This window comes from Xenopus laevis, chromosome 3L (assembly GCF_017654675.1).
Source record: "Xenopus laevis strain J_2021 chromosome 3L, Xenopus_laevis_v10.1, whole genome shotgun sequence".
NCBI lineage: Eukaryota > Metazoa > Chordata > Amphibia > Anura > Pipidae > Xenopus > Xenopus laevis.
This window is the reverse complement of record NC_054375.1, coordinates 87,724,258-87,736,483: the sequence shown is the minus strand read 5'-3', so window position 1 is coordinate 87,736,483 and position 12,226 is coordinate 87,724,258. Positions and strand designations below refer to the sequence as shown.

Below are 12,226 nucleotides of genomic sequence, written 5' to 3'. Positions count from 1 at the left end.
TTTGCATGGTTTTCATTTTGGGGTCTTCACTTGTGATGGGCGAATTTGTTTCACTTTTCCGCAACTTGCGGAAAAATTTGCAAAACATAGATTTTGTCACCGGCAATTTTTCGTCGCCAGTGAATTTTCGTCAAATTCTCTAATTTATTCGCCGGCAGCGAAATGTGCAAATTCGCTGTGAATTCACGCCTGGAGAATAAATGAGTCCATCACTAGTCTCCACATGTCCATGTGTATTGGACAATAAACTGTTTAGAAGAACCCTGGCAATCACATTTATGACAAACCTCTAATGTCAAGAAGGCTACAAACATCGCCAAATTGATCCCTGGACTTCTCCCATTGAATTGCACAGTAATTCAGCAAGTTTTAGGTGGCGAATAGTCCAATTCAAATTCTTAAAGGGTCAAAGTATAAATCTCAAATCAAATTAGAATTTTTTTTAAAAAAAACTTGAATGAATGACAGTTTTGACCATTAAAAAAAATCCATAGTTTCAATTTGACCCTTAATAAATCTTCCCCTAAGTGTCTCTTAATTACCTTGCTGCTGGATGAATCCAATAAATCCGAATTTGAACCTAACCTTGCCGATATTGCAGGGCAGACGCACAAGATGTTGAATTTACGCACTGCTCCATACAGATTTATCATAAATTAACTGCATATTTGAGACAAAGTAAGAGTTAAATGATTTTTGATTTTTTTCCTTAAGGGAACCAGATAATTGCAAAATAATCCTATTTACTAACCACTTATTTGGGAAGATGAAGAGAGAACAAGTATGTATGTATGTATGTATGTATGTATGTATGTAGTTGAACAGGCCAGTGCTCATATGACAAATGCTTTTGGATTTGACGACATCCAAACACTGAATACCAACACTCAGATTTACATGGCAAAATAGGGGACATACATATTCAGTCATAAATTTACACATACAGTGCAAAATTTAATATGACAAGAAAAACAATTTACCTGTTAAGAAAGACAATAACAAATGAATGTGATATTTCAGAGAAACCAGCAATAGTCAAGAGAGTGCTGGATATTTCTAAATAAAGATTTTATACTCTACTGCAAAAGCAAATATTATTTAAAGGAAAAAAAAGACCATTTTTCTAACATAATCATAAAATCATGTTCTTTATCATTTACTGACCCTGAATGAAATACAGTAAAGCATAAGAACTTGTTAACTATAATAGAACACGGAGCCATCCATGGTCCACTTGGTATCCGGTGATTGTTGGATGACAGATTTTGGCAGGATTAAAAAAAAATGTTAAAAAATGTTTTAGTTGGATGGAAGTTAAATGTTCTGTCTCTGATAGAGGTAAGAAGGAGAAAGGCCGTCGTAATGCCACTGGCGCCACTGCTCGATCTGCTCGCGGCTCCGCTCTTCTTGCTCTGTCCACAAACATTTATTACAGACCAGTTATTTCAGATCACTTATTACAGATCAGCTAGAGCATATCATGAAATTGCTAACCCCTGTAAAAATGAGTTGAAGGTACATCAATATTTGCAGTGAGTCTATGGTTTGATCTGAATCCTATCATAAAGGCAGCAGTCCAGTGTCCATATATAAAGAACACAGAATTCCTCAGTCTTTCATAGTTTAATTGGGGTATATAATCCTTTATAATCTACTGTGTTGTCTTCTATATTTGTACCCTATAAACTTCCTTTTCTGGGCAGAACCAGAGGGCACCCCTTCTCATTCTTGCCAGAGACTCATAAATTGGGGTGTCATACAAGGCAGGATGTTCCTGTTTGGGGGTCCAGGCACAAAGAGATTACTAAGAGTGTCCGTAAATGAGCACTAGCACAGAGACAGCTATTTTTATGTGTGCTGAGTACTTTATTAGAATTTCATATATCTTGTGTAGTCCCTGTTCTCACTTCGTGCAAGTGCCAGCACAGAGCTTTGGGGGGAGCCTGTTTGCTTATTACTGTACATGTTGGAAGCTCAACTGCCTTCTCCTGCATTAGCTCTGGCATTCCATGTGCTGGTAGCTGCATGTTGGCCTCTGTCAGCTTGGCTATGAGCACTGCTCTGACCGCAGAATTTATAGTAAAGTTGTGTGCTTCCTGCCAGAGTCCATTTTCACAGCTGTCCGTTTTACTATTGCGTCCTCTGACTCTAAAACCCATTGTAAATCTATGTGTATACCACTTTTTTTCCTGACAAAGATTTCCATAGAGGGTAATTCTAAGTAAATTTACCTTGGCACAAAAAATAGGAAGCAGTAAATAAATAAAAACAAATTATATTGAATTTTAGTACCTTTGTCCCCTGAAAAACTGATATCATTGGTAAATACTGCTATTTTATGTTACTGTGAATGCAGGGTCACACATTAGCGAGGAGATTTGGTGAACGTCTTAGAAGTTACTGAGTCATCTTATGTGGGAACTTAAGGAATCGTGCTACTAAAATGCAGGGACCTTATAAATGTTCCTATTTTTTATCTAAGCAAGCTGTTCAATAAGCTTATGAATGAAAACCAAGCTTGTCTATAAAGCTCTCAGCAATGTAGATGTATGAACTGAAGTACACCTGACAAAATACAATTTTGCTATTTTTAGTTACATTCTCTATACAATGGAATTCTAGCCTTGTCTAACTGTGCCTAAAGTGCTCCTTAGGAATTTACCGAGATTTATTTCAGAAAGCTGTAAAGCTTACCATCTTGCTCTTCCTCTACATAGTTCTCAAATTCATTTCTTTGCTCTTCGTAGTACTCTCTTCTACGCTCATCTGCTGACAGTCTTTGACGATTCTCAGCTAAAATAGGAATTATAGAAGGAAAAAGATATACTGTAGTGAATATTTACCCTAGATAAAAACCTCAGTGAGACTCAATGGGGAGCAAATATATCACCCAGCAACTGCATAATGGGAGTATTAGAAACCTTTATGGGATCTTTATCAATGTGCATTTTCAACATTTGTACAGAAAACATTGACTTCCTGAAGGTTTAATGGGTAGGAGCCATAAAAGATGAAGTTGTTATCTTTATAAGGTTGTTAGTGAGATTGCTTGTGCAGAGTTAGTTAGTGAGGCCCTTACTGTCATTTTGTTAGGAGTGTTGCATGTATTAGCATCCCCTTTAATGATAGCTAAAGAGTTATTATTGTTCCTAGTGGGGCCACCTGTCGTAGGTGCATTCCCGAATCCCATTATGTAGCAGGTAAGCAGTCTCTCCCAATACCACTGCATAGTGGCTCAGGTTTGTCCTATGCCATCAGGTAAGCACCATAAGTGGATTGTAGCATTGTCAGAAGGGGTGCCAATAGGGTAACAGATATATGGCTCTGAATTATTAGGTTCTATCTGTGATATTAAACCAGTGGTTTTGGATGCAAAATTGGCCACAGGGATGTTAAGGTGTTATTTGCATCTCTGCCTATAATACATTCATTTAGGGTTGGAGCCTTTCATTTTTGGTTTTAAGCAAATGCTATTGTGTGTAGCTTTAAAAAAAAAAAGTACCTTGAGTCCCCCTTGAGGGAGAAAGAGAGCATAGACTAGGGGTAGGCAGAGGAGGTACCTGCCCAACGCCCCCACATCGTTACACCCTAGGCAGGTGCCTCTTCTGCCTACCCCTAGTTCCACCCCTGTTTTGTAGTATCTATCGTAGGAAATATTTATATTATAGAGAAAGCATGTGAGACAGCACCACATTTCATGTGTATTTTCCCTGGAGCACAGTAAAGTTCATCATAAAGAGGTAAAAAATGCCCACACACTGCAAAGTAAAGTCTATGTTCAGTGTGTACAACAAACCATGTACAATAAAATATACATACAGTACAGTACATACAATTAAATATTTAGTAAGGTCAATCACTCTGAAATGCACATAACACAGTACAGTTGAAAGTGTACTTTCTGTCATCAAATCAAACTCCTGCCGTGGGGAACTTTGATTTCTTTTTCACTCCACTTGTCATGCTCATTGCAAAATGACTAGAGTTTTGCTTCTATGTAATTAAATATGAGCTTACAGTTGGAAAGGTATGCCAAGTCCAAGACATTTATTTTTCACCAATATGGTGCCCCATACAAAGTATAATTAGTGGCTTAGAAATGTAGAGGTTGTGGCTGGTTAAAACCACTTGCTCTTAACCACTAAGCTTCTGTCTACCACTAGTTTATTTAGAATCAATGAAGCAGAGTTCCTGTCAACCATAACATTTTGTTTTGGAAGTTAGGGGTAAAATTATTAGAAAGACGCAAGGGCAGCTTATAACCAAAATAAGAATACTATATATGAAATATATGTTAATTAACCTGAACCTTACAAATATATGGCTATAATTTGATATTATTCCTAATATTATAATTGCATATGCAACGGGTAGGGATTGTTTTTTTCCAGATTTTCCAAATTTTTCAGGTACTCCAAGATTGGCCTTGGTCAGAAAGTCAGGATAATGTATTATTTGGCCTAAAATGTGGATGACACAAATCTTCTTAATTGGACTATCAGATTAAAAGGAGGGAAGAGCTGCCCTGGTCAGCATCAAGTTGGCTCATGCTACCCCCATATCCTTTGCCATTGAGAGGATTTTCTTCTAAAATAAACTATGATCCAATGGAATTGCAGAGGGGTCAGTAATAATTGTTTGATGGCCTGAAGAGAGGGATGGTCTTTCTTTACATGGAGTGGTGGTGGTGGATAATTTATGACCTGTGAGTAATAAATTATTAAGATGAAGTGACCGTGCAGTACAGAAAAGAAAGCAAGTTGCCTTGCACAAGGAAAGGATTCTGACCCAAAATAAGCCATAAACATGGGGAAATGTAATAAAAGTTGCCAAGTTTGCTAGTGAACTACTAAATCAAAGCAAGCACCATTTACTCGTGCCCTGTTTGAAAACAAACATCTGATTGGTCAGAGGGTACAAATGGTTAAAGGGGAACTAGCGCTGCAAAATATGTTGGCGCTATATAAGTAAATGTTAATAATAATAATAACTATTGCGAAAATGAAAAATTAATATAAGCGTCATCATACTAAAATAAGTCGTTTTATAAATATAATCAATTAAAAATTCTGAACTGTTTATGAAATAATTCAGAACCGTTTATGAAATAATCAAGTTCATCTTCACTATCCCACTCTCTTCATTCTCCCTTCATGCAGGAGTTGGGAGTCTGATTTTGACAGTTGAATCCAATATATCTTTTGGGGGGGTTGTACTTATTTTGTTAGATTTTTTTTTTGATTGAATCACTATTTTGAGTTAGATCTTATGTATCTGCTAGGAAAGGGAGCCCCCCTATAAGATATATTGGATCTGTCAATGAAAATCTGACATTCCTGCATGAAGACAAATTATAGAGAAACAGATTCCAAGAGGGGGTTAGTGAAAATAAACTTGATTAGTTTAGAAATTGTCCAGAATTTTCAATTGATTGTATTTAGCAAGTTTCGTATTTCATTATGATGCAGCTTATATTGCTGCACAATATGTTGGTGCTATAAAAATATGTTATTAAAATATTACATTTTCATTTTCTTGATTGTTCCCCTTGGATGCACCGAATCCTTAAATCTTCAGTGTATTATTCACTTTTCATTTGAATCCCAAATTTGACTGAATACCAAACTCAATCCCAATGTTAATTTGCATACCTCCCAACTGTTGTTGGGACAGTCCCAATTTTGACAGCACAGCCCGCTGTCCCGGATTCTTATTGAAAGGTCCCACATTGCTCCTTGATCGCTTACACTGAACAGCCAGGAAACAGAGTTTCAAACTAAATGAGATTAAGGAATTTTGGCAGAGAGCCCAGAATACCCAACACCTGCACGTAGATACATTTGTAACTAATTAAGTTAAAGGGGAACTATTGCGAAAATGCACGCAGCACGGCGGATCATTTTGTCCCTCTTTAAAATTTTCAAATGTCAGGACTCAGGAGGTATGCATTTTGCATTTGTGCTGTCAAGAGACTTAAAGGGACATGTCTTCCAGGCATAAAGAGCTGTACAGGTATGGGACCTGTTATCCAGAATGCTTGGGACCTTGGATTTTCAAGATAACAGATCTGTCTGTAATTTGGATCTGCATATCTTGTCTACTAGAAAATCATTTGAACATTAAATAAACCCAGTAGGTTGATTTTGCTTCTAATAAGGATTAATTCATTTGGATCAAGTATAAGGTACTGTTTTATTATAACAGAGAAAAGGGAAGTAATTTTTTATTCGATAAAAATGGAGTCTTATGGGAGACAGCCATCCCATAATTTGGAGCTTTCTGGATAATGGGTTTTCGGATAATGGATCCCATACCTGTATAATAAAAACCATTTTCAAATTAAACATGAAACCTAAATTATCTGGCCACGCAATAACGTCATATACTGTATGATATAGCATGATAAAAAGAAGATTTGGTATAATTTCATAGGATCCCAAGTCCCCTTTAAATTCACACAACACGTAAGTGTTTCACTGAACCAAATTAAAATCCTGCAAAATATGAGATTCTGTGTATTCCTAGTTTTTATTTAGTTTTTTGAACAGAACATATTTTCAAAATAAATTGTATTCTTTAATCTCTTATGTATGTTGGTCCCTAGAGTTGCACCAAAACATGTACTACCTATCTACTGCCTCATATGTTCATAAAAGTTTAAATACCCTATTCCATACAGAAAAGTGATACGAATGGCAATAAATGTACCAAATTTCTTTTTAGAGGGTGTTTGCTAACATGGTCATTATAAAGGCATTTCTCCTGTATGCAGCTTTTATTTATACCCTCCATATCTTATTATTTTACGTGGTTATAAATGTCACAAAGAAAAATACTTACCATCACTTAATCAAATGTGTCACTTTGTAATTTTTTAAATCCATTTTTAAGATATGATACATCACAGGATTGATATTACACAGCAAAACAAGTAAAAAATAGAGGGAAAGAGATTGTACAAGAAAGCTACAGCAGATTATAAAATAACAGGATTTAATATGAAATATACATTTGTAGATAACCCCAGAAGAGAAAAGTATAAAAATGTGAAAGATGCACAAAAAAAGTAACTTGTAGCTCAGTACAGACCAGGTGAAGGACAAGAGCGCTTTGGGATTTTCACCATGATACCCTGTACCTCCTTCAGAGGACTGATAATGTCCTGCACATACCAGAGACTCAGAGCTGCTCTGTGAGCACACACAAGCTCACGCTGCCTTTCCAAAGAGACCACTGTGTTATAGAAGCTAACGTAAACATCCCTGAAGTCAGTTTTGAAGTATAAAGGTGCATTCTGTGGTGGAGCAGCAATTCCAGCTATGGAAGGGAGAGCTTCATAATGTTTATTAAGTTAATGTGAACAGTCAAAATGCAGTCAGCAGATTGAAGATTAAACTAAATTCAGCAAACACAGTAAGCTTAGTAAATTAAGTGTAGAGGAATATTGTATTTTGATATATTTGACATTTTCCCAAGAGGTTGAAATGAAAACAAATTCTGATCTTCCTTACATTACCTGCAAAGCATGTTGAGAACTATGCTTGCTAACAGTACTTCAGCCTTGACTAAGAAATGCCTTAAAAGTATTAAAACTCTAAACATTTCTTGCTAAGTAATAAATGCAATTGGGCTGCACATAAAATAGGGGCAACCATCATAAAATAGCTTATTTCAGGACTCCAGCACCCAGAATACCCACTTTTCTTAAGGGTTTAAATGATCCAAATGTCAAGGTCAGTTTTTGGATAGGGTACAAAGGACATTAGCCTTGGACTTCATGCAGCAGAAAGGTGTGACTAAAAGTAGTAAGTGTTATTGTTACATACTGTATATGTTGTATAAAACTCCCAGCATTCCACAGACAGGAATGCTGGGAGTTTTGCTGTAGGGTTGTAGTTTGGATTTCAGTAATTTACATTATTACAACTGAGACCCAGACTTCGTGCATAGTCTTCTCTATCTGCTGTCCTGCTCGCTGTGCTGGAACTACTGATCTGGGATGGTAGCCCTGCAAAAGATAACTGGTTCTTCTGAGCCCACCAAATTATTGGCAATTCCCTTGTGCAACCTATCATGTAAGGACATATAATAAAGGTCTCTCTGTTTATTCAGCAGAGAAGAGCCAAGAAAATGTAGATATGATGCTTTGGGTAGAAGGAAAGAAAAATATATGAGGTAGCACAGATTACTCATTGCAGTGTAACAAGACAAGCCTGAAGGAACCATACAAATTCTGTAATTCAGTAATACATGTTAACAGTGGGGAATCCTGGAAACTGCGGGATGGGAAGAAAAACAACTTTCCATGAAGCAAACAGACTTACCATTTATTTCATCTTGAGACTTGGTTGATCTCTTGCCACGCTTCTTGAAAAAATTGGAAGCCTCCGATCCTTGCATAAAAATCTTACTTTTCAAACCTAAGGTGGCAAAAATGAATATTTCATCGCTTGTGACCAGCTCCACAAGTGGATGTTAGTATATGTAGAATATATTCATGTATGGTTTCTATTTAGGTTTCTTTACTAGCTGAATCTGGGTACATATATGATACAGCCATAAGTTTTGCAAAAGTGATGCAGACAGTCTAACAGAGAGATAATAAATAGATAAGTAGATTCATCTTCAAGAGGCTGCTGATGTTGAACCTTATACCTTAACACCATATTACAACATTGACTTACTTTCTTTCTGGTCTGGAGCAGGATCATCTTTGCTTCTAACTGCAGCACTTTCACCTTCATGTAAAACTAAAAGCAAGACAGTGGAAAGCAATGGTCGGTGTGATTGTAAATAGATCATTCTATTCATTTCTATTGCCACTTATCACAAGAAAATAAAGTCTACTTGTATATACCATATGATGGCTTTATGTCAAAATGTGTATTTTCCATAGAAATAATGTAAAATAACTTAAAACAGTCCATTGACCTTCTGTTGTTGCTGTACTATAACTTCCAGAATCTAATGAAGCTTGCAATAGCTTTTGAATTGTGTTTGCAAATCGGCATCTGTAAAATGTAGCTAAGCAATTAGTTTAAAAAAAATTCAAGCTGTAGTCAGTTTATTTGCATCACACTTTGCTGCAGATGTTGTTGACCTACAAATCAAATTACCACCTATCAACCATAAGTTGTCAGGGATGCTGGGAGTTGTACTTTTGAGAGAACCATGCAATGAGCAAATAAGTCATTCTCTAAATAGGATGAAAATAAAAAAAAATAAAAATCACCAAAACACATTTTAGCACTTGCTTATACTTGCATCTGTGAGATAATGCAAAGCTTTTCATTACAGTCACTAAGTATACAGAGTTTCCATTCCTATCATTGGACAAACTAGCCCTAGGGAACAATTATACTGCTGAATGTCTGCATTTATGTATGTACTAAAGTAAGGAGCAGCTCAAACACAACTTAGTAGGACTTCAGTGCTGGCAATGTTGTACACAGTTATGTCACTATACTTACACATTAGTAAAACAAGCCCATCCTATTTTCACAGTTAAAAATTACACCATGGTGTAAATGATATGTGCATAGCAGAATAACACGAGTTGTGAGCAAACACAAATACCACTACTTGTTTCCTATCTAATGAACAGTTTTAAATGCCCATGCAATTGGCAAGTGCTACAAGGAGCAATACATTTAAATTCTACCAATAAAACATATGTCTTACAATAAAACAAGTGCAAATGTTGCACAGGCTAAAACTATTTCTATTTACCATTTACATTTCAATGCAGACATTGATATTTGTAACGTGTTTAGAAACATTATAGCAAGTTTGTACTTACCTGCCAGTAACACAACTGCTGCAGCACAGCTAAGAAATAGGACTTGTTTCCCGTTCATCCTTTCTGGTTTTAACTTGTCCTGTAAAATTCTGCAAGGGACTGAGGGAGAGTCCCAGATTTCTCATGTGTCAGATAGGAAGGTGAGGCGGGCAGCAGGAATGTTGCTGGAGGAGGAGGGGTCTCGCCACTGAATTCTTCTAGTCCCATAGGATTTTAAACTCCATTCAACCTTTCAAGTCACAAAGAGGCATACTGCACCAAAACAATATCCAACATTTAGCCGTGGCTTTGAATTTCCAGTTTGCCATCTTTTTGTAAAACACCATTGCAATGTTTTATCTCAATTGGGCCTCTATTTGCAGCCAGTGACCCTACAACGATGCACTCCTTACTTTATCTTAACTTGTTAGCCCAGCAAGGCCTAGAGTCTTAATATATATTATATAATAATCTGTTTAAATTATAAAAAAGACTGAAAATAACAGGTCTATTGCTGATCCCTAGGATACCGCATACCGATAAGTTTAGAGCAGTTGTTATATTTAATTATAGCCTGACTCTGGCCCAGGTTGGAACCAGGACCGGTATTCAAAATAGGCCCTGGCATTTTAAGCCCACAGAGTACCAAACAGCCCCCACAGGCCTAAGGTATCTTACAGCAGCCCCTCTGGCATCTGCTGTGTCCTTTTAATAGCTATTGCACTCTATCCCATCAATGAATTAACCTTTGCAACTCTCCCACACATTTGCATCTCTCTCCCACAAGAGAGCACTGACTCTCTTTTTGCCAGCTTCTTTATCCAAGTACTTCAGCCTCAGCATCTCTGCCAACCAAATTCATTAGATTCTCCAATCTCTCCCTGGGGACAGGGAGTCCTCTAAAACCGCACTAGATTAAAAATGGCCTCAGACTGTAGCAAATATTCTATTTCCTAGTTTTCTAATAGGAGTAAAATCAGAGAAGATCATAGAGAAGTCCAAATGGCCAAGACTGTAGTATATGTCACAGAGCTGTTATTGTGTCACTTAGTAAGGTCAGAGAATGCTGTCATGGAATATAAACAAATTCCTCATCCATTCATTACAGTGAATGATTGGTGTGTTCTGGAGATATTGGCAAGGAATTCTACACGTTAACCGAGACTGAGGAGTCATTGATCCTTCTGAAAAGAACTGTTTTTTTTTTTTTAAAAGTTAATATATTATTTAGCTGCTATTTTCTATTTCAAACAAATTCCACAATGACTTCTACTTAAGAAAATACTATTTACATGGGCCACTATACTTAACTGGAAAAGTGTGCTTAATACAGAAGAAGTGAGAAAGAAGAATAAGGACCGCACTAGCTCACCGTTTTCCCCACGATTCAGGTGCTCAGTCTCACAGTGTCCCCACTGTGGAAGTAGCAAAGATGCGAAGAAGCAGACGGTAGACGGCACTTCTGAAAATGGGGTTTATTGGAGTAACTGCTGATCAGCAGTTACTCCAATAAACCCCATTTTCAGAAGTGCCGTCTACCGTCTGCTTCTTCGCATCTTTAATACAGAAGAATACCTATTATGATATATTTAGTGATTGGTCTTTGAAATTAATCAGGCCCGTGAAATGAATACAAGTATACTTAAAGATTTGCTCCTGCTATGCAATTCCATTACCAGCCATTGTCAGGTAGCAACGACCCAACATAATGTTCTAAACTGGTTTTGGTTCCCACTAAATATCTGCCTGGTCGAAGTCAGTTTTGGCTGACAAATTGTTTGGCCAACTATTTAAATTGCCATCTTCTAGACATCCCAGCTGAGTTTATGACGTCAATAAAGTCAATACCCGGGCAGAAATCTATGGGTTACACCATGCATTAATAAATGCATTCCAAACATTCTAGGTATGATATTCTCCAGGAGTTACAAACAAGGATGTTTCTTGCATGTTGTCTCTGTTTCAGTGAATTCCTCCCTACTAAATCCTTTATGGGAACAGGTAGACAAAGTTGTAAACTTCTTCTTCTTATACTTCTTAAACAAGTTGACTAAAGTGACATTCTCTCCAAATATTTGCCACCTACACTTGTGTCCAGATGGCATAATTCTTATGCTGTTCTGCAATGCAAACTGTCAGACTACGGTGTCTGCTCTCTGAAATGTCCCAGGCTTCCCAGGGTCCTCTATGATAAACTTGCTTCTAGTGTCATATTTATATGTACAATGGCAACATACATCATTTTAATGAAAATCCTTAGAATGATAATAGCATGCATTGCTTGCACGTACCTGACCAAAGGACTCCTCTTTTTACATCTGGATGCACTCGTGTCAGATTCTTATTAAGTCATAATTACTTTTTCCCCTGCTATGAATACAAATAATGACTTGAGACTGCTCTTGAAAGCTCTGGACATGGTTTAGTGCAATGCTAACTCTAGACTAA

The 12,226-nt window shown here is 36.9% G+C and overlaps 1 protein-coding gene across 1 annotated transcript; it reads right to left on the bottom strand.

Moving 5' to 3' along the window:
* Positions 1 to 921: 921 nt before the first annotated feature.
* ucma.L (upper zone of growth plate and cartilage matrix associated L homeolog) lies at positions 922 to 9,950 on the bottom strand. Its single transcript, XM_018252722.2, has 5 exons — positions 9,800 to 9,950; positions 8,685 to 8,750; positions 8,325 to 8,420; positions 2,695 to 2,793; positions 922 to 1,412 (listed from the first exon to the last, which is right to left on the bottom strand). Exons 1-5 carry the CDS (start codon positions 9,855 to 9,857, stop codon positions 1,315 to 1,317), a joined length of 417 nt encoding a protein of 138 aa, XP_018108211.1. The 5' UTR covers positions 9,858 to 9,950; the 3' UTR covers positions 922 to 1,314.
* Between the last annotated feature and the right edge of the window lie 2,276 nt (positions 9,951 to 12,226).